The sequence below is a fragment of the Orcinus orca genome, chromosome 4, assembly GCF_937001465.1.
Source record: "Orcinus orca chromosome 4, mOrcOrc1.1, whole genome shotgun sequence".
Taxonomy (NCBI): domain Eukaryota; kingdom Metazoa; phylum Chordata; class Mammalia; order Artiodactyla; family Delphinidae; genus Orcinus; species Orcinus orca.
Genome location: NC_064562.1, coordinates 11,606,460 through 11,633,218, shown reverse-complemented (window position 1 = coordinate 11,633,218; position 26,759 = coordinate 11,606,460). Strand labels below are relative to the sequence as shown.

Here is a 26,759-nt window from a genome sequence, read left to right as displayed (position 1 = left end):
GGGGGCTAGAAGGGTCATTAATTTGGTTTAAACATACTTAGTAAACGATTCTGGTAGGGCACCTAGTTAGACAATCCCGGTCAAGAACTTTATATATTAGACTTGCATTAAGAAGAGCCTTCAGGAGAAGAATATATATCTGTAAATCAGCAGTAATGTTGGTAGTTGAAGCTATGGAAGGGGCAACATAACTAACACTTTTATGGATTTTTAGATTTCCGGTCCTTTAACAATATCACTTCACATAACACTAACAATGACCCTGTAAAGATGGTGATATCACCCCATTTTTTCTGACAGATGTAGAAAAAAAAAAAGACAAAGAGGTTAAGTAAAATGTCTCCAATTTCCACCTAATATGTAGAAAAGTTAAGATTTTAACCAAGATCTCTCTGACTCAGAAAAACAAAAACAATAACAAAACCTATAGAAATGAACGAATGATCCTATTGAGGGAGAGTGTTTAAATGAGAAAGTAGATTCAGAGAATACAGAGGAGTATCAGAGTGAATGTACGGTAACAGGAAGAAATAGAACAGCCAGTTAACAAATGCTGTCTGCTTCAATCTATACCTCAGAATAAAGAAGAATGAATATTTATGAAGTATCTAAGACTGGAAAAAAGACATTTTATGTAAACAAATAATACTATTTGCCAGTTTTGAATACAGTCACTGAAAGATAATTAAGAGAATTTAAGATCCAATTTACAAATATAAACATACATACATTGCAAAAAATGCATTTGAGTTTTCTAATATAATTCAATTGGCACATATGAGAAGTAATTTTCTTCCTAGTAGACAAAAAAGGCTTTTGGAACCAAAAAATTAGACTATATTAAGAGTAGTTGAATTGTTTGCACTTTTAGCTTGTATTAAAACTGAATTACAATCATTACTTTCTGAATTGGTTAGTATTTCTTTCCTCTATGATGAGAATATTAATACTATCTTCATGCCATCAAATATACACATTGCTCTATTTGACTTTGACATTACCGAATGTAACATTAAGGGATTTTCTTATTGATTTTCACAAAGAGTATCAGACACTATCATGCTCCAGGAAACTCAGCCTTCGCAGCTTATCCAGTAGAAAGACATCAAGAAACAAGTATGATACAGTTAATCTAATGGGGGAAAATAGTAGGTACTACAAAGTAACTCCTACTGAAGCCAGCAATCCTTGGCAACACCATACATCTCCTAGTCTCCTACCCAAGACCTTAAAGCAAGCATGACACTATTTTGACTGGAAAATCATCAGTAGGTTTTCCCTTTTAATTTACTTAATACATAACTAGAAATAATCCTAGCTTATTTGATATTTTAAGTCCATGTACCTTACATTTGCTATTATGAATTTAATTATTTGGCCATTATAAGAAAAAATCTATTATTTATTCAATATAAGATCAAATTTAAATTTAAATGAAGCTTGATCTGTTTAAATGGAAAAAAATATGGAAACATTAAATAGTATAAAGTTAAAAATAACTTTCATTCCTTATAAAGTACAAACCAACTTAAGGCTAAGAAATTTATATTTAAAAGTGATATTTTAGACCATTAAAGACTACAACTATAAAATAAGGAATCCAAGAACAGTACATCCATAATCACAGTGTTAAGGAAATGAAGTGCTTCAGTCTTCTTACTCACATCACTGAGATGAAGTAACAAAATGAAACGTGAAAGGCATATAGTTCAAACACACTACATCAGAAGACAGAAGTTATTCATTGAGGCATTATTAGGATAAGTTGATTTTTTAAAATGTGCAAAATTTATTTCTGTTCTCTCAATATACTAATATTAATACATTCATTATAAAGCACAATTTTTGAATGATCAAATTCTGATCAGTTATCTAACTAGTAAGTTTTACAAAACTCTGAAAAATCAAATGAACAACTTACTGTTTCGAAGGCTCAGGAAATTTTAGTTCTTCTCTTTTCTTCATCTCTATTGTTGGGTCCATAGGAGTGAGAACTACAGCAGCACATGAGACCACAGAGTGGTATGAATCCTCCCGGCAAACTGTTTTATTAGAAACAATAATTGTAAATGTCACAATTATTTCTTGACTGTTCTCTCTTTTTCTCTTCTTTATTTTCAGTCAAATGAAAGATAATTCAACTAAAACATTAATTGCCATTAAATTATCTTTAATTATCATTTTCTATTCTGTCTTTCCACTCACTAGCTGTATGACCTTAGGCACCTTTTGCTTTCTTTTTTTTAAGCCACACAGTGGAAAAGGTGTTGCCCACACTTTATAATCCTTCATTTAAAAAAAGCTTTTCATTGAAGAATAAGAAGTGCACTAATTACACACAATCTCCACAAATCACTACACAAATAAGAGATGTTCATCATGACCAGTGACACACACATTGCTTCTTTCAAAGTCTGTCAAGGATTTGTCACTACGCATCTGTACTCAGTTTTAGCAAAGACATCAAAGTGTATAGCTGCATTGCTTCCTTCTCTCCCAGTGTTAAACCCACGTGACATTTTTAAAAAATGGATAATCTAATGAAGGAATTTGCCAAAAGAAATGAAAGTGCAGCAAAGAAATAAAAACTGATAGTACTGGAAGTGATATTTGAATTGATTATTAATGAACTACAAATAATCACTGATCTAAGTACTCATTTCAAGAACCATGACTGGGACAACTATCTAGAAAGAGGCAAATACTCAAGATGACAGCACACGTTAGTGAAAGACAGTACAAAAAATACAATAGGACCATGCAAGTCACTGAGAAGTGTGGGCCCATGATCTCAAAGAGAAAGAGGTGTAAGAAATGATCCCAACGTTCTTCCATTTTCCCCTAAAAGTATCTGCTGAATTATTAATCTGCTTAGTGTGAGAGTCTCAGACAAAAAGGATGACCACTAAAAGCAGAGCTGAATTTAAAACAATCTTGCGTCACTCAAGAGGCAAAGATTACTGCGCAGTATGTGTCAAAGAGGTGGAGCAGTGGGTTCCTCATCATCTCTCCAATGCCATCAAACAGATTTTTTTAAAATTTAATTTTCTCTACTTATTCTTGGCATGAGCTTTGAGTCTAAAACAAACAAATCCTTCATAGCTGGGAGAAGAAAACTATTATATTTTAAATTTCCACTGTTGCCTTAAACACTGCTCATGATGAAACAGACTAAGAATAAGAATTACTGATTCATTTCTCAGGGACAGTGTTCACTTATTCAATAAATATTGAGTGAACTAACTGGTATGTTCCAAGAAATATGCTTAATGGTAGGATTCTCCTGTGGACAAGAAAGAAATGTCTTCCCTTGCCCCAAGTTTTAATGAAGTTTTAATTTCTTCTAGAGATATTTCTCAAATATTAGGGCAAAAAACTTCTGACCAGATGAAAACATTTACCTAGATTTCTATGAGAGAAAATAGAGCTAAGTCGTTTTTTTTTTTTAAAGGAAAAGAGAGAATGAACAGGGAAAATGCTCTAAGTAAACAATATTTTTTTTCAAAAATAGGGATCATTTGCTTACTTAAGGTAATATGAGTATTAATACTTAATTTTTATGATGCAGAGGTTGAAACAATGGACATTGAATCCAAAGGTACTGCAGTTAAAAAAAATCAATGACTAAGTCAATTAGAAAGTAAGCCCCTTTAATTTTTACATGATGAAAGTGACAATTAATGGACCTGTCTAAAGGTGGATGGTTGGGAGCTCCATGTAAATGACTGAGTTTTTATATTAAGCTGAAATTAAATCACACTCAAGTTTTAGTATCTTTAAATTGTATTTATCACAAAATATAAGAATTAGTATAATAAATGTAAGTTAGGCAAATAAGTAATAGAGAATTTATAACTTCAAAAGAAGTGAATGGTATAATAAAAGGGAAGTACAGATTTTTCAAAACAAAGAATATGCCTAGGCTGTCCTTCCTGAGGCAGAAAGAAAAAAAGAAATAAAAGAAACCTTAGCAATATGTCACTGAGAAGAGAAAGGATTTCTGACGGTCAAAAGAGTAATGGGTATTCATGTGATCACTATATTCTGATATATCAAAAGTTGTTCTTCCAAACCATGGTCCACATTTAAAAAGTAAATCATAACCTTATATCACAGTGGCCATGACATGAACTACTCTGTAGAGTAACCTGGTTATCATAGGAGTTGTTGAATATTATCATATTTTACCATGCCATGAATGCATAGATTACTTTTGAAGAATCATAGGAATATTACTAACTAAAGGGGAAAACACTGTATTTGCCATTAAAAGAAACCTTTATGATACAGATTAAAAGGAAATTTCAAGTTTGAAAAAGACCTCCAAAGTTAGTGGATTTCAAACATTTGCTTTTTAGGAAAAGATCATAAACTTTTGTTGCCCTAGAGCATTTTACAAAAGGATATGGATGTCAGTGAGAAAGAAGACAGTCTATATATCAAAATGATATTTATTTAATCTCCCTGATAAAACGCCTTACAAATTTCTATTTAAGCAGGGAGAAATTTAAATATTTCTGATACAAATACTGAATTATTGCTAGACTCTGAAAGGAAATTACACTATAAGATCAATGAAAGTAAAATGCGAGTCATAATTGTTAGCCAACATAAGTCTCTACCTTACAATTTCGCTAATAAGGCAATGAGTACATTTTTTTAAAAAATAAATTTATTTATTTATTTATTTAATTTTGGCTGTGTTGGGTCTTTGTTTCTGTGCGAGGGCTTTCTCTAGTTGTGGCGAGCGGGGGCCACTCTACACCGCGGTGCACGGGCCTCTCACTGTTGTGGCCTCTCGTTGCGGAGCACAGGCTCCAAACGCGCAGGCTCAGTAATTATGGCTCACGGGCCTAGTTGCTCCGTGGCATGCGGGATCTTCCCAGACCAGGGCTCGAACCCGTGTCCCCTGCATTGGCAGGCAGATTCTCAACCACTGCGCCACCAGGGAAGCCCCAATGAGTACATTTTTAACCATGTTAGAGATACAAGAAGAAAACAATACACAATTTTTATGGAATAGTATTGCTCATGTTTTTTCACATTTGTAGGATTAAGTAGACAAATTTTTACAAAAAGTATTGGAGTAAGATAAGTTAATATGGTTTGCTAATTATGTTGAACTTTATGAAATAAGGCCAATTTTTCTCATAATTGAGAAAAATTGCTTATATACTATACCATTTTAAAGGTAAACATATAAAAATTACTACAGGAGTTAAAGTTTGGGTTATTCAACAGCAGGTGATTTCATTTTCTTCTTTATAGTCTTTAGTGTTTTCCAAATTTCCTTTTCTTACTTTTATAAACAGGAATAATAAAACATGCGTTAAAATAGTCATGAGAACAGAGTAGATGAACAGATGTGTGAAATACTGATTTTGGCCTAAAAACAGTATAACTTCTTGAAACTCCTTCAGGAAGACTATTTTTCTAATTTAGCCAGATTAAATTTAATCTCATTTTCTGAATATTTTCTCCTTCTTCCTCCTTCTCCCCCCACAAAAGATCACTTTTTCAGAAGACATTGTAAATGACTAGACTAGTTGATCATTCTAAAACTATTAAAAGGACAATACTTATTTCATAGATTCCCCTCAAATCCATCTATTCCCGTACAACCAGGGGCTTTTGATTTGGGATTGAATCATGGTGGCATGCTTAGGGACTGTGAAAATTGTAGGAACCCTGGCCTGAGGCAAGGATGACTTCTGTACTTTCCAAATTACATCAAGTATAAACGGTTCACCATTCATAAGATTCAACTCTTATGATGGGAAAAATTGGCTTTAGGCGAAAGCAGAAAATGAAACAAACAGGAACTCCCAACTTTTAATTACTCACATTATTTAATTGTACTTATAAAGTTAGCTTTAAAAATGTATGAAAAGTTTATTAACTTCTAAATTTTAAAAAGAAACAGCAGATAATTATTTCATAATGTAACTTAAAAAGCATGAGCCAGTGTCAAGGCACTGCATATTCAAGTAGGTTTCCAGCATCCATGAGTTGAAAAAAATCAATACCTTTTCCACTATTGCTTCCAACCAAAGATGCAAATAATAATTTGAGGCACTAACCTACAAATTTATATGCTAAATTTGCTCTTCTGTGAAAAGAACTGTTGTTGTAAACGTACTTCATGAAGTGCAGACAATTCCATCACAGGCTTCTAATACTAGGAATGTCAGAGGACAGCTGACTGAAAAATTAAAGTCCCCGTTTCTTTCTAGACAGAGCCTTTTTGCCAAGATTGGGGTCACTAATCGGGGCGTTCTGAGAAGGTTGCATGTAGAATTGCACGTAGGACTACATCCAGAGGAAGTCAGTTGTCAGCAACCATAAGTTACTATGAAAAGAATGATTCCAACATGATAAACTGACAATTGACTCTGAGATTATACAAGTAGGGTTTTAAAATGAATGAAAATGCTTGAGAGTCACAAGAATTACTATCCTAAGTTTTTGTTCTAAGCACTGCTGTCACTTATTTCTAGGTAGAGTATATGAACACTAAAAATGATCAAATCTACTGGATCCCTAAGTCCAAAATCTGTAAAGCTTGGGACAGAGTAGAAATCATTTCTAGGTTTAACACTGAGTAGTCTGACTTTGCCATGTAACCTTTTATTATACCACAAAGAATATGCTATTACATGAAATGACTCTCCAATATTACAAAATGTTTCTCTCACACTCATAATAAACTGAGATGCAAAACCTGAACATTGAAATTTTAAGTTGCTCTTTCTCTCCAGTTTTATATATCAAAACTATTTCATTTAATTACTGAACTTCTATCTTCATTCAGTCTTTTAATTTATAAAATCAATTTTAAAGCACCAAAAAGCAATATATTTTAATAAATGTTTTCAAAAATGCCAAAGATTTATTAGGAGAGGCATGTTTCTCTTTCATGCAAAATTAAAACATTCAAATTACTGAAGGTTCCTAGAGCACAGTTAACTTATAAGTATCATTTGTAAGTATTATACATTTGAAGTCCCGACTCTAACTCAACAGAATAGTTTACTATCAATGAGCACACTGTAAGCTTAAAAGAAAAGAATTTCCTTTATGACTTGGAAGTGTTCACTTTTCTATTTTTTTCCAAATATCCAGGATCCATGTATTTACCACATAACAACCCACCAGTAAAGCTTAACTCACCAAAAGGCTAACATTTGTTTAACGAATGCTTAAAGAACATTATGTGGGACTTCCCTGGTGGCGCAGTGGTTAAGAATCCGTCTGCCAATGCAGGGGACATGGGTTCTAGCCCTGGTCTGGGAAGATCCCACATGCCACAGAGCAACTAAGCCCATGCATCACAACTACTGAGCCTGTGCTCTAGAGCCCGCGAGCCACAACTACTGAGCCCACGTGCCACAGCTACGGAAGTCCGCATGCCTAGAGCCCATGCTCCGCAACAAAAGACGCCACTGCAATGAGAAGCCCGTGCACCGCAACAAAGAGCAGCCCCTACTCGCCTCAACTAGAGAAAGCCCTCGCACAGCAACAAAGACCCAACACAGCAAAAAATAAATAAATTAAATAAATTTTAAAAAATTAAAAAATAAGAACATTATGTGGTAGGCTTAGTTCTGTGTATTAACTGTGAATTTATGCTTAGAGTATTGTCTTTACCCCTCAGAAAAATTCTATACAGTAAGTACTATTATTATCCCCATTTGTACACTGTTCAAGATCACACAGCTAGGGAGGAGCAAAACCAGAATTCAATCAATTTGCCTCTAGTCCCCATGATACTGACCATACTTCATGTTGATTCTCATTTAAATAAAATTCATCAAGTGTTCTGAAATAGAGTAAAGTTAATAGTTGACCATTTTCAATCATGTTTCTATTCAATAATATTCTTACATCTGAATTCTTTATCCTAAGAAAACTGTATAATCATTAGGCAATCTGCCTCAGAACATAATTTTGACTCAACATACAAATGCTCTAGGCTCCAAACTCTGCCCTTCAAAATGACCGACAACAATTGTTTTACTACTGCTCCACTGCAGAATGAGTGTCAAGTGTCAAGGTGAAACCCATCATTAGATACATTTATCTATGATAAAGAAAGACATATAATTTAGAAAAATTTATTTTTTCAAAATTATTTGTAATCAGTTGCTGTTGATTTTTCTTGCCCAGCATGTTACAGGGCCTTGAGATACATGAATGAATTTAAATGACAAAAATACATGCTTTTGTGGAATACATATCTTCTAATGGAATAGATTCTCAAATCAAATTTACCTCTCTGTAGTTTTTTCTTAACAGTAAAATATGAATAATAATATCTTCTTAGGTTGTTCTGAGGATGAAATGAATTAATGCCTGTGAAGTGCTGAGGATAATGCTAGAGAAATGGTAAAGAAGTTTTAAAATGTTACCATATATTATTACTTATAACTGATGACTTTTGATTTTTTTGATACATCAGACTCCAGTTATTCAATCAAACACTACTCTAGATCTGCTGTGAAGATGTTTTGTAGATATGATTACAGTCCATTACAGTTGAATTTAAGTAAGGGAGACTATGGTAGATAATCTGGGTAGGCCTTATTCAAATGGCAGTTGAAAAGCCTTAAGAACAATTGAGGCTTCTTGATGAAGTTTAAAATTCTGCCCATGTCAAAAATTCCAACCTGCCCTTCCTGATGGTGTGCTCTCCAGGTTTTGCTTTTTGTTTTTCGCTGTACGCGGGCCTCTCACTGAGGTGGCCTCTCCCATTGCGGAGCACAGGCTCCGGATGCGCAGGCTCAGCAGCCATGGCTCACAGGCCCAGCCGCTCCGCGGCAGGTGGGATCTTCCCGGACCGGGGCACGAACCTGCGTCCCCTGCATCGGCAGGCGGACTCTCAATCACTGCGCCACCAGGGAAGCCCCAGGTTTTGCTTTTGCCCAGCCAGTCCCCACAATCACATAAGCCAGTCTACCGGTTCTGTTTCTCTGGTTGAGAAATACACCAGTCAACAAAGGCATTTTGGTATTACATTCGATTTTTGGTGAACCTCTAAATATTTTCTTTGAATTAACGTCCTTAACACAGTGCTTATAAAAGTCTCTTCTGATGAAATAATAATAGTCCAGAATTGAAAGAGAAATTAAAAATAAGCAGATAAAATGCAAGTCATTGTATCATGACCATGAATAAACACACATTCCACAAAAGCAGGTCCACATATTCATTACATTAGTGGCATTCACTGAGCTATACCATGTCTATGCATTGTAATAGGTACTGGACTGATAAAGATAAAAGACAAAGTATTTGCCAAAGTGTAACGTAGTGTAGTCAGAAAATAATACCATATAGGAAGTGCTAACATAGAAGCCAGCCAGGTAAAGTAATCAGCAGGATTGTAATAGTAGTATTGCTGCTATCTTGTTCACTCCTTGTTACTTAGTTCTTACTTATATATAACTTATATATTATGGATATATAATACAAAGAAGCCCTCAATAAATATTTGTCCAGTGAATGAGAGATAAAGAAAAATGAAGTGAGGCGTTAGGGAAAAGAAAAGATGCTAGCCAAGCACAGAGAAAAGTGCTAAAAAGCAATGAGATATGAGAAAATGTTATATATCTTGAAAAATTCAAATAATTCAATGTGGCAGGGGCCACGCAGACGAGAGCAAGAAGTTGCCAAAGAGAGATGTAGATTATTGCCAATACCTTAAGGACCTTATAAGCATCTCTAAAATATTATTAATATCCGATTCTGAAGTTAATGAAGATGTGCTACCAATCATTTCAACATGATCAGCTTTAAATAGCCTGGGCAGGGCTTCCCTGGTGGCGCAGTGGTTGAGAGTCCGCCTGCCAATGCAGGGGACACGGGTTCATGCCCCGGTCCGGGAAGATCCCACATGCCACGGAGCGGCTGGGCCCATGAGCCATGGCCGCTGAGCCTGTGCGTCCGGAGCCTGTGCTCCTGCGCGTCCGGAGCCTGTGCTCCGCAACAGTGAGAGGCCCGCCTACCGCCAAAAAAGTAAAAAATAAAATAAATAAATAAATAAATAAATAGCCTGGGCAATATCTAAGTACAGGAACAAGATAGGGTGAGACCACTGACAATGCTACTGAAATAAATGAAGTGAGAAATGGTGAGGACTTCCAGTCACTGGAAGCAGCAGTGCCATGGAAAGGAGGGAAAAAATTAAGGCTGCAGAGTATTCAGAAATTTTAAACTTCTATTTCAAACACATAATCACAGTTTATATTTACTTGCTCCTTTATTAAAATGAAACACAATTCTCGGTATACTACAAAAAGGAAAATATAGTGAAAGCATGGATCGATGAGAAAAAAGAATTGGCAAAAGCCAGAGGAAAAGACTTTCAAATTAACTTAGAGGTAACTTAAATAATAATTAAAATTTTAAAAAATATCTTGTACAACCATATTGTGTAAGGATAATATCATCTTGGGATATTTTTAAAGATCTGAAAGAATTGCATAGAAATTGTTAATATCCTGAAGTAAAAACTGATTACAAAAAACATATATATAGAAATACACATGAAAATAACTATATCCTGGAAACTTTGGACAAAACTATAAAATGTAAAAAGCAACATTAAATTTAGTCAGGCTTATCTCACATTATCCAGTAAATTCCGATACTTTTATTGTGGTGTACAATAGTAACCATTCATCTTGTAACACGCTTGGACAGTTATCAGATTTACTGTAAAATTTTGTTCCTTGAAATTTCATGTTTTTAACCAATCTAATCTCAATTTATTTCTTGCCTCAGCTTTTGAATAGCTATTTCCACAAATCTTTACATTGTGCAAATATTTTTTGGAATAAAATGGAAACCTCACGAGTGATAGACAAAAACAGAACAATGTAAAATTGTGAATTCAGTTTGTAAGGTTACCTATTTTATTATTATAACTCAAGCACTAATATGTTTGGGGCAGGCAAAAATGCATCCTTGACACATCAAATGCAAGTGGAAATAGCCAGTGACTTTCTTGAATGTTGATCATGAACAAGGATTTATAAACTCCTGCTGACTCCCTCTTCTCTCCTGACTGCAGAGGAAGAAATTTATGTATAGTGTAATTTTATTTTAATAAACAGAAAAATATCATCTCATGGATGTTATAGGTTAAGCAGTGTCCCACCCCCCAAATTCCTATTGGAGGTCCTAATCCCCAGTACCTCAGAATGTAACTGTATTTGGAGAAAGGGTCTTTAAAGATGTACTTAAGTTAAAATGAAGTCATCAGGGTGGGCCCTAATCCAATATGACTTGTGTCCTTATAAGAAGAAGAGATTAGGACTCAGGCTCACACAGAGGGATGATCAAGTGTAGACAGAGAAGACAGCCGTCTAAAAGCCAAGGAGAGAGTCTTCAGAAAAAAAATCAAACCTATAGACACCTCAAACCCAAAATTCTAACTTCAAGAACTGTGAGAAAATAAATTTCTGTTAAGCCACCCAGTCTGTGGTGCTCGGTTATAGCAGCACTACTAAACTAACACAATGGCCATTTTAGGAACAGGACTCGAGAATTACTTGTACTAATATTAATAATTAAATAAACCATAAATCAATAAAAGGATATTCAGTCTGAAATCTCACTTAATGACTGGATCTATATTGCTCCTACTACTATCCTCTTCCATTCCAAATTCTCTGACATGTCCATTCAGGCCATTCAGCTGACGCTTCAACAATTCTAATTTTGAGAAGTTATTACTTTGTCATTCTGGCTGCCTTCTTCCAAGTGTGATCTAGATTGTTAGTTTATTTAAAAATATACTGTACAGAGTCTGTGTATATGAACACGTATGCATATATATTTTATATAATACACATATTACATACATATACATTTTATACACATATATACATTTATACACATATATAATACAGAGAGTACTGGAAAGAATAAAGTCATCAACAACTATTACTGCTTTCTGATAACTTAGGTATTAAAAAAATTATCAGCACTCCTTCATCTGTACTGCCATCATTTAGAGTATAAAACCCTAGATTATGTATTCTCCAGGCTTCCACAGAAGGCTATATACAGGGACAATAGTAGCACTTGAGGTCTGTGAAGTCTGTCATCAATGTCACAGATTCCACATGTAATATTACAATGACATCATTATCTGTGGTTTACTGCTTCTGATTAATTCAAGTAGAAGTTACATTGTTCATTAAACTTTCCATGTTCAACTTTGCAGGACTGTTAAAACACATTATGGCAGAATGTCTTTTCTAAAGATGGCCACATTAATATATATCCCATCCTGCTAGTTTTTGACATTCTACTTGAGTGGTGGGGTTTCAGTTCCTTCCCTTTGAACCTTTGTGACTGCTTTGACTAAAGGAATATGGTGGAAGTGATGCCCTGTGACTTCCAAGGCTAGGTCACAGACGGCACTGTGTCTTCTGTTTGGCTCTCTCTTGGGACACTGGCGGCTGGGACCCAGCTGCCATGTTGAAAGGAATCTAAGTCCACATGGATGTTCTGACCCACAGTCAACAGGCATCACTGATCACTGAATGTGAGTGAAAGGGCATTTATTTTGGTTGAGGCCTTGAACGTCACACAGCAGAGGAAAAATCTTCCTGCTGCACCCTGTCTGAATTCCTGACTCCCCAAAATCATGAAATATGAATGATGTTTGGTGTTTTAAGCCATTAAGATTTAGAAAAATTTGTTACACAGCAATAAACAATACATTCATAAAGAGCACTTACATAACTAATGAAAAATAGATTTTCATGCCCCTGGACAGGTTTTCATTAAAAGTGTTACCTCAGTGATACAGAAAAAATTCTTGACATAAGTGCCACAAAAACTTGTCCACATGTTAGTGTGCTTAAAATTTATAAGTGAAAATTACAAGGGACTAACTGATAGTTAAAATTCTCATTCAGCACTTGTCTATGACTCAATGCTATGGAAACAAAAAATATTAACAGCAATATATATATTTACATATATATTCAATTCACTTAGAGGAAAAAAAAGTCTGGTAAATGTGCTGAATTTCCCAGTTAGGTCTCTCATTTCAAACTTCGAAAGAGCCTTGGAGCTATCCTTGGAGCAATTCACTATCGGAAGTACAGACAAATAAGTATCTGCTCTACCAGTCTAAATAATTCTTTGTGAATTTTCCAGGCATAAGATGAAATCATAGTTGTTATCCATTCTGGGAAAATGTGAATGACAAGGCATATATCAATTAAATAATGCTTAATTTAAAATGTCTGTAATCTGATATTCTAAGCTCTAGAACACAGAAGAAGATTTTTTTAAGGGAGGGGGGAAAAAGGTGCTTGATATAGTAGCATATAAAAGCATTTAAAAAGCATTCCACATACGCAACAGTTAATTTCCTTAGAGGACAGAAAGTTAAACCAAAATGCATTTTACTACCATTCTTTCTAGTTAAGTATGTCAACACTATACATTGTTAAACATATTCTACAGGGATTTGTCAAGGAAGCAAGAATAGAACCACTAAAAAATTAAACTATAATCTTTTAAAGGAAATATTTAAAAACTTATGGAAAAGGAAATATTCTACTTAACTGTATGTGAATAAAACTATGTTGAATATAATATTCCTATAGGTGTTGCCATTACACAAAAAAATTCTAATTGTCCTGTGTGTCAGTGCTTACAATCACTTCATATTTCTTCTCCTATCAGCCCAAAGTTGTTCCATCTTGGGAACTTTGTTAGTTAGGTGTTTATTACCTGTTTCTAACACTGATGATTATCGCACACAAAGCAATATGAATCAAGGCAGCAATGCAAGCTTTAGTTTTTAATCAGCATGGAATTTACAATCTAATACAAATTAAAAGAGTTATTGAATAGCTAGTACTTTATATGTTTATCCCATGTACTTTACTTGAATAAACAAGACAATTTATTCAAAAAATACTTAAGTCCATATTTGGGCCAGCCACATTCTAGGCTCTGAAGTTATAATAATGAACAAAGCAGAAAAAAAAAAATCCCTAGCCCTGCAGGGAATTATTGCTATTTGATTTCAACACCATCAGAAAGGTGGTGGTCGGACTAGTCAGGTTGTAGTAAGAGAAACTATTTTAGGTAATTTTTCTTTTTTTTTTTCTCAGAAAGATCTCAGTAAATTTTCTCTCACATCTTCCGGCCTCTAATTTTTTTTTTTTTTTTTTTTTGCGGTATGCGGGCCTCTCTGTTGTGACCTCTCCCGTTGCGGAGCACAGGCTCCAGACGCGCGGGCTCAGCGGCCATGGCTCACGGGCCCAGCCGCTCCACGGCATGTGGGATCTTCCCGGACCGGGGCACGAACCCGTGTCCCCTGCATTGGCAGGCAGACTCTCAACCACTGCGCCACCAGGGAAGCCCCGGCCTCTAATTTTTGAACTAGATTGAATATCAACTAATGAGTAGTTATTGAATAAATAAAACTTTTTCTAACAACTGAATCTTTCTATTTATTCCTTATATATATCTTTCTACTGCAAACCTAACAGTCAATGCGATCAGATGCCAAGTCTCCCTCTCTCCTCCTCCCTTTTCCCCTCTCTGCCCCATCTCCACCTTCTTCTCCTCCTCTCTTCGGCCTCCCTCCCCCTCCCTTCTCTGCTCCTCTTTGGCAATACCGTTTTGGCTGATCAGAATAAAAGAACAAGCATCAAATGAATTATTAATGTTTGTTGAAGCAATTATATTAGATATATGAAGAATCTCTCCCAGGTTATGAGACATAATTGATTAGTCTTTAGTTCTGCAGTACTGACGGTTATTTAATGGGTTTCACTTTGCAAAAGTATGAGGAGTAATATAATCTGCACAATGTCCATCCTCACTCTTACGAAGTTATATAAATTATTCAATTATCTCCTAAAATAAACCCACTCTTCAGAATTTTCCATATGAATTACAAATCAGAAAGAAGTGTGTAAGGTATACAGTTTGAATACATGATTTAAATAACACAAAGAAGTTAAATATATTGCAGCTAATGGTTTTGGGCTGCTCACCCCTTACTATCATTAAAACAGATTTTGAATTGCCAAAAAAACTCATCTTCCCTTTGCCACCTTCTATTCTGCTTCCTATGAAGCAATTACCTAATATTTAGAAATCTGTTCATTCTTTACCTAAATTTCTATTTAGAAGAGAAAGTGACATCGGCAACTAATTTGAGTATGATCTGGTTAGATGAAAAGGAGGTAGACAGTCCAATTTTAGTAAAAATATAGAAGCCAGAATAAGGATGGCCTTTGAGGAAATTAGCATAGCTACAATCTGTAGTTGAGCTGGTGAAAATCGGGAAGTGTAACTGCGTAGGTCAAAACTGTCAATACACTGGGGCTGCGTTATGCTGAGCCACAGATATCAAGCCAAGTGGTTGGTATTGCATCCTGTGGGACCAAAGTTCTAAATTCATAAACAAAGGGTAAATTTCCACAGGAGCTAATCTTGAAAAATATATACTGCTAATCCAATGAGTAAAAGAAAAGGCTCTAGAAACACATAACCAAATAAGTGAAGAAATACAGCAACGTTCCGTGCATTCAACCAAATATAACAAATAACTGTAACAGGCCAATATTCCCATAAGAGCACCGTGCAGTTTAAAAAGGAGGAAGAGGGAACCACAACAGCAATATCAAACCTCTCTTAATTTCCTCTAGGTATCTCCCTAAAAGGTTAATTACCTGAAAGCATCTAACTTTTCCAACAAATCTCTTAATTCTGAGGAATTTTCTTTGTTACAACACTCCCTTTCCTCAAGCCCCATTAACCTTCCTGGATGGATGGAAATCATATATATACTTTATATCACTGCAGTGTCCTGAAATTATGTACATTTAAATAAGACATAGCATAATTCAATTTATATTCCAGTGTGAACTGAAGATTACTGGTCCACGAGACCTTTAGATTATTACTTCAATCACAAACTTTCATTTAGACATTCACTGGAACACTGTTTCTGAAAGGCTACTGACCTCTGCCCAGAGAAAGCACCAGTCTTTGACAAGTTCTTTAGTATGACTGCTTAGTACTCCAATCCTCCTTTGACATGAGAAATAATTTGTACAGATCCATGAATAATTTATTTGTATATAAAATAGGAGTTTTTAATATTCAAATTCATTTATATATATACTAATTTACTTATTCTCAGATTATCAATGCTATATTTGCAACAACATAAAATAAAACATGGGTATATTAGTATCAGAAAAATGTCATTAATGATACTAATCCAATCTGCCATCATAGAATATGTCATCACAGTAATGGCACCTTTGTCATTTACTGTGGGAAGTACAAATATTACCAAACACAAGCCAAGATTAGTGTCCTATTAAATAATGGATGATAAAGATGTTAAAGGAATTTGAAAGATGTGACTTTTTTGACAAGTTGGCAAAAAACTAAAATAGCTATGAGAAAAATGCCAGCTTTGTAAAATTCTTATAGAGGTAGCCTAGGGTCAGTGTTTCAAATGGCTACACTCTAGCTTCACCCTCACTTATCTTCTCCTCTCTTTATCATGTTGGAAAAGAACAAATGGCAGTTAGACATTATTAAAGCATGAAGAATGCTCTCTTTGGCCATAGTACTAAATTGTGTCAGAGATTGATCTGGGCTTTTAGGATCTTTTGACTTTCTGATCAGACTTAAAAATTCAAACTTGGTGGAAATCGTGTTGTTACTAAAAATATTGCTGATCTTTCTGACTGTTCTCATCTTTTTCTTTGGTGGGTATATAGAAGTTAATACATAGGAAAGAGGACAGACATAAGTTCAACAAGAGTGACACTAGAGCCAGCCCAAAGAACTAACAAATAAAATATCTTGTTTAATCAACAACTATATAAGATAGACTTTGCTTTGCAGCACCTACCACAGAAACATGAGAACTATCCTCAGCCTTGTCTTGCTTTGTCCATGACAGTTTAGTTCCAGATATATCTCATCTCCACTCACTCACCCATCAGAAATTAGACACAGCCAACTATTTTGTTCCATGGTACAGACACAAGGCACAAAAGCACCTGGACCAACCATTGCTAACCTCTCACATGTTTGTCTCTTAAATCAGTTTTCACAATGTCTAATTCAAGTGCTATCTTTCTAAATGAAATAATTTCAACACAGATAATTCCTATGGACCAAATTGTGTCCACCCCCCAACCAGATTTATATATTGAAGCCCAAACCCCTGATGTGATGGTATTTGAAGATGGTGCCTTTGGGAGATAATTAAGTTTAGATGCAATCCAGAGGACGGGGCCCTCATGATGGGATTAGTGCCCTCAAAGGAAGAAACACCAGAGAGCTTGCTCCTTTTTTCTCTCCACAATATATAGAAACTATGAGAAGGCTGTCATCTACAAGCCAGAAATTAAAGCTCTCACCAGAAACTGAATATGCTGGCACCTTGATTTTGGAATTCTAGCTTTCAGAACTATGTGGAAAAAAAAATTTTTTTATTTAAACCACCCAATCTGGAGCAGTTTGTTATGGAAGTTCAAGCTGATTAAGATGATAATATAGGAAAATTTGGGGAATTTTCAATATGGATAAAATTGCTCATATGAACAGGGCCTTAAAGCAAAAAGGGAACAGAATCCCAAATATTCAATTGTGTGGATTTTTCTTGGTTTGAGGAGGTCTCTAAAAGAAACTCAGATTCCAAAATTACCTTCTTAAAGGATTCCTTGACTAAGGTAAAATCCTTTAAACTGTCTCTTTTAGAACCTTCATATGATAATTTGAACTTAACTAACTGCCATGCTCCTTAGTTACCTCTTGCTGTTTTCTCTTCTGACCTACTACTCTTTTTCTCTAGTCAGAAGAAAATCCTCAAAGCTAAATTACCTTCTAAAGCTAAATCTCCCTAAGAATAGAGCAAGTCCCTGTTTTAAGGGACTTAATTTTATACCCTGGTCTCAGTATGACCTCACAGTAAATATTTAAGACTTTTCAAAGCCTAGACAGAAGAGAAAGATATTCTGGGAGAAATTTAAAATAGTTCTAAGAACATATAATCAGTCAACTACTCCTAGGTCCACCATATCTAATAAATACTATCTCAGAAAGAAGAAGAATGAGAATAACAAACAGAAAAGATCTTGAGGGTGATATAAAACATCCCAAGTTGCATAGAAAAAGAAAAAAAGAAAGAGATTTAGAAAATCTGTGCTGTGGAACAAGATCTTTTGGAGACTCTCCTCAAAATCATTCCTCTGAACACAGATAGCACTCAAATCCAGTTCAGCAAGCAAAGAAAGGATAAGTCCAGTGAAGACTCTAGTGATAGACTCTTTGTCTTTAGACAGTATTCAGAAGCCAAAGTTATCCGACCTCTCCCTGCATGTTTTTTCAGGGGGCCTTAAGCCAGAATTAGGAAATATAGAAGGAATGTCTCTAAGGGGACATTTTGAAAAAGCCTTGGGACAGAGCAGAATAAAACTCAAAATCAACTGATGTCTCACTCCACTCCAACTATAAGTATCAGGGGAGAGATATATTAGAAGTATAGCCTTTTGCAAATGAGTAAAAGAATATGACACTATTTTTCATTTATTAAAAAATAGTCTTTTAAAGTATATTGTTTTTTAAGTTCTATTACAATGTTGATAACCAAAATTATATAGGAATGAAATTAGAACTGCATAATGTTTTACCATTCAGGTCTTTTATTTTTTTCATAGTTCAAATATGCTCATATTGATCAATTCATTATTTCATTATTATTTCATTATCTGTATTGTGTTAAATAAGAATATAATTTTCACAATGACTTAGGACCAGAGTGCAATCATCCTGTTCTTTGACAGTAGATAAATGATAGAGAGATGGATAGATAAATGATAGAAAGATAGATAAAAGATAAATAGAGTAGGAACCTATAACTGTTTTATTTAATGACATCAATCTTGATTAATGTCAAGGATGTTGATTTACCATGAGATATCTTGTTTTCCTTCAGTAAATTTATGTGCATCTATTTATTATTATCTTTGTTCATTTTTAGGTTAGACTTTATGACTTTGCCATTAAAATGAATTAGTTTTAAAAGTATGTTATCCAGGACTTCCCTGGTGGTGCAGTGGTTAAGGATCTGCCTGCCAATGCAGGGGACATGGGTTCAATCCTGGTCCAGGAAGATCCCACATGCCATGAGCAACTAAGCCTGTGCACCACAACTACTAAGCCCACGCACCACACTACTGAAGCCCACATGCTCTAGGGCCCACGTGCCACAACTACTGAGCCTGTGTGCTGCAACTACTGAAGCCCGCACGCCTAGAGCCTGTGCTCTGTAACAAGAGAAGCCACCGCAATGAGAAACCCGTGCACTGCAATGAAGAGTAGCCCCTGATCACCACAACTAAAGAAAGCCTCCACGCAGCAATGAAGACCCAACACAGCCAAAAATAAATGAAAATTCTTTTTAAAAAGTATGTTATCCAGGAACATGAATTAGCCCTTCCTTTTATTTTCCTAAATTGTCTCTTTAATTTTTGTTCTATTATAGCTATTAATCAGTTCTTTTGGTGAATTACCTTAACAATGTCATTTATAAGTTTGTAGTCTTGTATAGAATTATAGAAATAGACCAACCAATAATATATGCTTATTTTATAGCATAAGAACAAAATAAGCTATAAAATAATGGGTAGATCAGACTTTGAAAGGATCCTAACTAATTGAAATGTGATAACTCTTAAAATAAGCGATTCCATTCATTTTCTCCCCATGTTAATACCAACAGATCGCTGGTTATATATCTTTTTCTAAAAGCACTGTTATCTATCCCATTACCCATAACTTTAATACTTTTAAATTGTGCAAAATTAAGTTTTATTTCTTTTTTTTTCAGCATCATCAGGTACCTCTGAAATGCACTTGTCTCCTGCATCAAGCATCAGTTTCACATAGATTTATCAATTTTATTGCTACCCCTTCTAGTCCTTCAAACTTCTCTAACCATTCCCCCTCCACTAAGGGAAAACAAGCTAACATACTAAAGCAGTAGGTTTGATTTCTTAAGAAAGATGAAAACTGTCACTGAATTAGTAATAATGATAATAACTATAATAATACAGTAGTTAACATTTATTGAGTTTTCTATAGCAAGCATTGTGATAAGCTTTTTAAATGTGCTAGCTAGTTCATTTAACCCTCACAATAACTTTTTCAGGAAAGTATTATTTATTTGTTTTTACAGAAATGAGGAGATGTAAATAAAATGCCCATAGAGCTGTGAAGTAGCTAATTCAGGGCTTTAAACCAAGTCTTTCTGATTGCAAAGTCCGTGTTTTTATCTATTGTTGATAAAAATTCAGATCACAATTAGCCAAGAAGAATAAAGACTTATAGATATGAAATCATAACTAGCTATTCAATTCCCAAGGATCATTTCATGTATACTAAAATAATAATTCCACTTCTGGATATCAGGTACCCAAGTAATCAGAAATATATGTTTCAGATTTAAATGCTGTGAGTACATTAGATATATGACATTGAAACATAAACAAAGAGTCCACTGGTCTCACTGTGCTGATGTGGGTCACAGTACAAATAGAACAACACGAAATGACTCTGCTGACTGTATCATATGCATTATTTCTAACCTTTTCTAAAACCAGCAAATATGGTTTCATTATCCTCATTTTACAGAAAGGAAAACAAAACAGATTCAGGGATATTAACCAATTTTCCAAAGACAGCCATCTAGTAGGTAAAAGGGAAAATTTAAATTAAGTTTTCTGCTTCCAATCTATGTGTTCCTATCTCGTTGTGCTAGCTCTGTCCATGATGATGAACTATGATTATCATCCAAGGGATGAAAAAATATATATAAGTATATACATAATTATATTATTCATTATATATATTTCTATATAAATACACATATAAATATATATACATCTTCACATAGATATGTGTGTGTTGAATATAAATTACATCTCCAAATTGAACAAAAAATAAAAATCAGAACTTCTTTTCCTGTTTCTAATTTTGAGGCTTTTCATCCTATAATGTAACATTTTCCTTGATTATAAAGGCTAATATAATATTATATATGCTAGTATGTATATTGCTAATGTATAATATGTACATATGCAAAATTTTATATAATATGTATTTACTATTTAACTTTATATATGTATGGCACTGTGTCAGGTGAATCTGTTTTTTAAGGTATAAACACACTAGACTTAGAGTCAGGAAATTTGATTCCAATAAATAGATCTGATTTTAGCTATTTAAGTGACTTTAGGTCTCAATTTTTAAAATCTAATGCACTGAAGACTAAAAATTAGATGATTTTTTTTTTTTTTTTTTTTTTGCGGTGTGCGGGCCTCTCACTGTTGCGGCCTCTCCCGTTGTGGAGCACAGGCTCCGGATGTGCAGGCTCAGTGGCCATGGCTCACGGGCCCAGCCGCTCCGCAGCATGTGGGATCTTCCCGGACCGGGGCATGAACCCGTGTCCCCTGCATCAGCAGGTGGACTCTCAACCACTGCGCCACCAGGGAAGCCCTAGATGATTTTTAATTCCCTTCTAGCTGTAAGTTCTTATTCTCAGCTCAGTTTTTAGTTCTGAAATACAAATGGTGTTCAAAATGTGCCCTGAATTCACAATGTTCACATAACTGTTAAGCTGAGTATAATTGTATTTTCTAGCTTAAGCCATACCATACTCAGTTTTCTGCTGAAGATTCATACCAACAGACTTCTAAGTATCAGTATATTATTTGGAATTTTGTCTGTTAGACTTTCTTAAAAGGGAACCCAAATTAAGTTCTAGAAAAGGACACTTTCATTTATTCATGATCAATAATGCCATTAATCAAGGCATGGCATCTCCCATAATATAACTGATTGTGCTAACATACAAAAGTAAGAAAACAATCCTGTTTTTAAGGATTGCTACACATTTTTTTGTTATGAGCCTTGTCGGAATTCAGTTTTGATCAGTCAAGTATATTTTATGTATTAGTGAAAATACAATTTTCTATTAATCCGATATTATGAATATTGAATTTTCTGTATTTTGACTTAAATTGGGAACTTTATAATCTATTTAAATTAAACAAAGCACTAACTTGAAAAAGTTAACAAAAATTAAAATGGCCCTCTTATTTAACTAGTTTTACACTTTATAAACAACTGAACAGCTTACCTAATATGTATAGATCCATAAAGATCTACACATCTATGCTCTTTTAAAGCAGGCATCACAAGGAATATTTTCAATATATAATGAGTCTAGAGACAGCAGAAGCAAGAAGAACGACAATCCTGAAGCCTCTGGAACAAAAGCCACATTAACAGACAGACACATGAGATGAAAAGGCAGAGGGCTATGTACCAGATGAAGGAACAAGATAAAACCCCAGAAAAACAACTAAATGAAGTGGAGATAGGCAACCTTCCAGAAAAAGAGTTCAGAATAGTGATAGTGAAGATGATCCATGACCTCGGAAAAAGAATGGAGGCAAAGACTGAGAAGATACAAGAAATGCTATACAAAGACCTAGAAGAATTAAAGAACAACAAACAGACATGAACAATACAATAACTGAAATGAAAACTACACTAGAAAGAATCAATAGCAGAATAACTGAGGCAGAAGAACGGATAAGTGACCTGGAAGACAGAATGGTGAAATTCACTGCTGCGGAACAGAATAAAGGAAAAAGAAGGAAAAGAAATGAAGACAGCCAAAGAGACCTCTGGGACAATATTAAACACACCAACATTCAAATTATAGGGGTACCAGAAGGAGAAGAGAGAAAGGACCAGAGAAAATATTTGAAGAGATTATAGTCAAAAACTTCCCTAACATGGGAAAGGAAATAGCCACCCAAGTCCAGGAAGTACAGAGAGTCCCATACAGGATAAACCCAAGGAGAAACATGCCGAGACACATAGTAATCAAATTGGCAAAAATTAAAGACAAAGAAAAATTACTGAAAGCAGCAAGGGAAAAGTGACAAATAACATACAAGGGAACTCCTATAAGGATAATAGCTGATTTCTCAGCAGAAACTCTACAAACCAGAAGGGAGTGGCATGATATACTTAAAGAAAAGGAGGAACCTACAACCAAGATTATTCTACCCAGCAAGGATCTCATTCAGATTCGATGGAGAAATCAAAAGCTTTACAGACAAGCAAACGCTAAGAGAATTCAGCACCACCAAACCAGCTCTACAGTGGGAAACACAAGACAAGAAAAGGACCTACAAAAACAAACCCAAAACAATAAAAAAATTGGTCATAGGAACATACATATTGATAATTACCTTAAAAGTGAATGGATTAAATGCTCCAACCAAAAGACACAGGCTTGCTGAATGTATGCAAAAATAAGACCTATATATATGCTGTCTACAAGAGACCCACTTCAGACCTAGGGACACATACAGATTGAAAGTGAGGGGATGGAAAGATATTCCATGCAAATGGAAATCAAAAGAAAGCTGGAGTAGCAATACTCGTATCAGATAAAATAGACTTTAAAATAAAGAATGTTACAAGAGACAAGGAAGGACACTACATAATGATCAAGAGATAATCCAAGAAGAAGATATAATGATTATAAATATATATGCACCCAACATAGGAGCACCCCAATACATAAGGCAGCTGCTAACAGCTATAAAAGAGGAAATCAACAGTAACACAATCCTAGTGGGGGACTTTAACACCTCACTTACACCAATTGACAGATAATCCAAAATGAAAATAAATAAGGAAACAGAAGCTTTAAATGACACAACAGACCAAATAGATTTAATTGATATTTATAGGACATTCCATCCAAAAACTGCAGATTACACTTTCTTCTCAAGTGCACATGGAACATTCTCCAGGATAGATCACATCTTGGGTCACCAATCAAGCCCCAGTAAAATTAGAAAACTGAAATCATATCAAGCATCTTTTCTGACCACAACACTGTGAGATTACAAATCAATTACAGGGAAAAAAACGTAAAAAACTCAAACACATGGAGGCTAAACAATACGTTACTGAATAACCAAGAGATCACTAAAGAAATCAAAGAGGAAATCAAAAAATACCTAGAGACAAATGACAATGAAAACACAACGATCCAAAACCTATGGGATGCAGCAAAAGCAGTTCTAAGAGGGAAGTTTATAGCTATACAAGCGTACCTCAAAAAACAAGAAAAATCTCAAATAAACAATCTAAACTTACACCTAAAGAAACTAGAGAAAGAAGAACAAACAAAACCCAAAGTTAGCAGAAGGAAAGAAATCATAAAGGTCAGAGCAGAAATAAATGAAATAGAAACAAAGAAAACAATAGCAAAGATCAATAAAACTAAAAGCTGGTTCTTTGAGAAGATAAACAAAATTGATAAACCATTAGCTAGACTCACCAACAAAAAAAAGGAGAAGACTCAAATCAATAAAATTAGAAATGAAAAAGGAGAAGTTACAGCAGACACGCAGAAATACAAAGCCTCCTAACAGACGACTACAAGCAACTCTATGCCAATAAAATGGACAACCTGGAAGAAATGGACAAATTCTTAGAAAGGTATAACCGTCCAAGACTGAACCAGGAAGAAACAGAAAATATGAACAGACTAACCACAAGGAAAGCAATTTAAACTGTGAATAAAAATCTCCCAACAAACAGAAGTCCAGAATCAGATGGCTTCACAGGTGCATTCTAATAAACATTTAGAGAAGAGCTAACACCCACCCTTCTCAAACTCTTCCAAAAAACTGACGAGGAAGGAACACTCCCAAACTCATTCTATGAGGCCACCATCACCCTAATACCAAAACCAGACAAAGATACTACAAAAAAAGAAAATTAAAGACCAATATCACTGATGAATATAGATGCAAAAATCCTCAACAAAATACTAGCAAACAGAATCCAACAACACATTAAAAGGATCACACACCATGATCAAGTGGGGTTTATCCCTGGGATGCAAGGATTCTTCAATATATGCAAATCAATCAATGTGATACACCATATTAACAAATTGAAGAATAAAAACCATATGATCATCTCAATCGATGCAGAAAAAGCTTTTGACAAAATTCAACACCCATTTATGATAAAAACTCACCAGAAAGTGGGCATAGAGGGAACCTACTTCAACATAATAAAAGCCATATATGACAAACCCACAGCAAAATTCATTCTCAATGGAGAAAAACTGAAAGCATTTCCTCTAAGATCAGGAATGAGACAAGGATGTCCACTCTCAACACTATTATTCAACATAGTTTTGGAAGTCCTAGCCATGGCAATCAGAGAAGAAAAAGAAATAAAAGGAATACAAATTGGAAAAGAAGAAGTAAAACTGTCACTGTTTGTAGATGACATGATACTATACATAGAGAATCCTAAAAATGCCACCAGAAAACTACTAGAGCTAATCAATGAATTTGGTAAAGTTGCAAGATACAAAATTAATGCACAGAAGTCTCTTGAATGCCTATACATTAATGAGGAAAAATCTGAAAGAGAAATTAAGGAAACACTCCCATTTACCATTGCAACAAAAAGAATAAAATACCTAGGAATAAACCTACCTAGGGAGACAAAAGACTGTATGCAGAAAACTATAAGACACTGATGAAAGAAATTAAAGATGATACCAACAGATGGAGAGATATACCATGTTCTTGCATTGGAAGAATCAATATTGTGAAAATGACTATACTACCCAAAGCAGTCTACAAATTCAATGCAATCCCTATTAAATTACCAATGGCATTTTTTACAGAACTAGGAAAAAAAAAAAAAAACTTAAAATTTGTATGGAGACAGAAAAGACCCCGAATAGCCAAAGCAGTCTTGAGGGAAAAAAACGGAGCTGGAGGAATCAGACTCTGTGACTTCGGACCATACTACAAAGCTACAGTAATCAAGACAATATGGTAGTGGCACAAAAACAGAAACATAGATCAATGGAACAAGATCGAAAGCCCAGAGATAAACCCATGCATCTATAGTCAAATAATCTATGACAAAGGAGGCAAGGATACACAATCGATAAAAAATAGTCTCTTCAATAAGTGGTGCTGGGAAAACTGGACAGCTATATGTAAAAGAATGAAATTAGAACACTCCCTAACACCATACACAAAAATAAACTCAAAATGGATTAGAGACCTAAATGTAAGACCAGATACTGTAAAATTCTTAGAGGAAAACATAGTAAGAACAGTCTTTGACATAAATCGCAGCAAGATCTTTTTTGATCCACCTCCTAGAGTATCGGAAATAAAAACAAAAATAAACAAATGGGACCTAATGAAACTTAAAAGCTTTTGCACAGCAAAGGAAACCATAAACAAGATGAAGACAACCTTCAGAATGGGAGAAAATATTTGCAAACAAATCAACGGACAAAGGATTAATCTCCAAAATATATAAACAGGTCATGCAGCTCAATATTAAAAAAAAACAACCCAGTCCAAAAATGGGCAGAAGATCTAAACAGACATTTCTCCAAAGAAGACATACAGATGGCCAAGAGGCACATGAAAAGCTGCTCAACATCACTAATTATTAGAGAAATGCAAATCAAACAAAACTACAATGAGGTATCACCTCACACCAGTTAGAATGGGCCTCATCAGAAAATCTGCAAACAACAAATGCTGGAGAGGGTGTGGAGAAAAGGGAACCCTCTTGCACTGTTGGTGGGAATGTAAATTGATACAGTGTCTATG

At 34.8% G+C, this 26,759-nt stretch overlaps 1 protein-coding gene across 7 annotated transcripts in view; it reads right to left on the bottom strand.

Moving 5' to 3' along the window:
• CCSER1 (coiled-coil serine rich protein 1) overlaps positions 1 to 26,759 on the bottom strand; it is a 1,274,678-nt gene that overhangs the window by 951,656 nt on the left and 296,263 nt on the right. For all 7 annotated transcript variants that reach the window (XM_049709018.1, XM_049709019.1, XM_049709020.1 and 4 more), the window contains exon 5: positions 1,922 to 2,042. In XM_049709018.1, the coding sequence (XP_049564975.1) occupies positions 1,922 to 2,042 (121 nt within the window). The remainder of the gene's footprint in view (positions 1 to 1,921; positions 2,043 to 26,759) is intronic.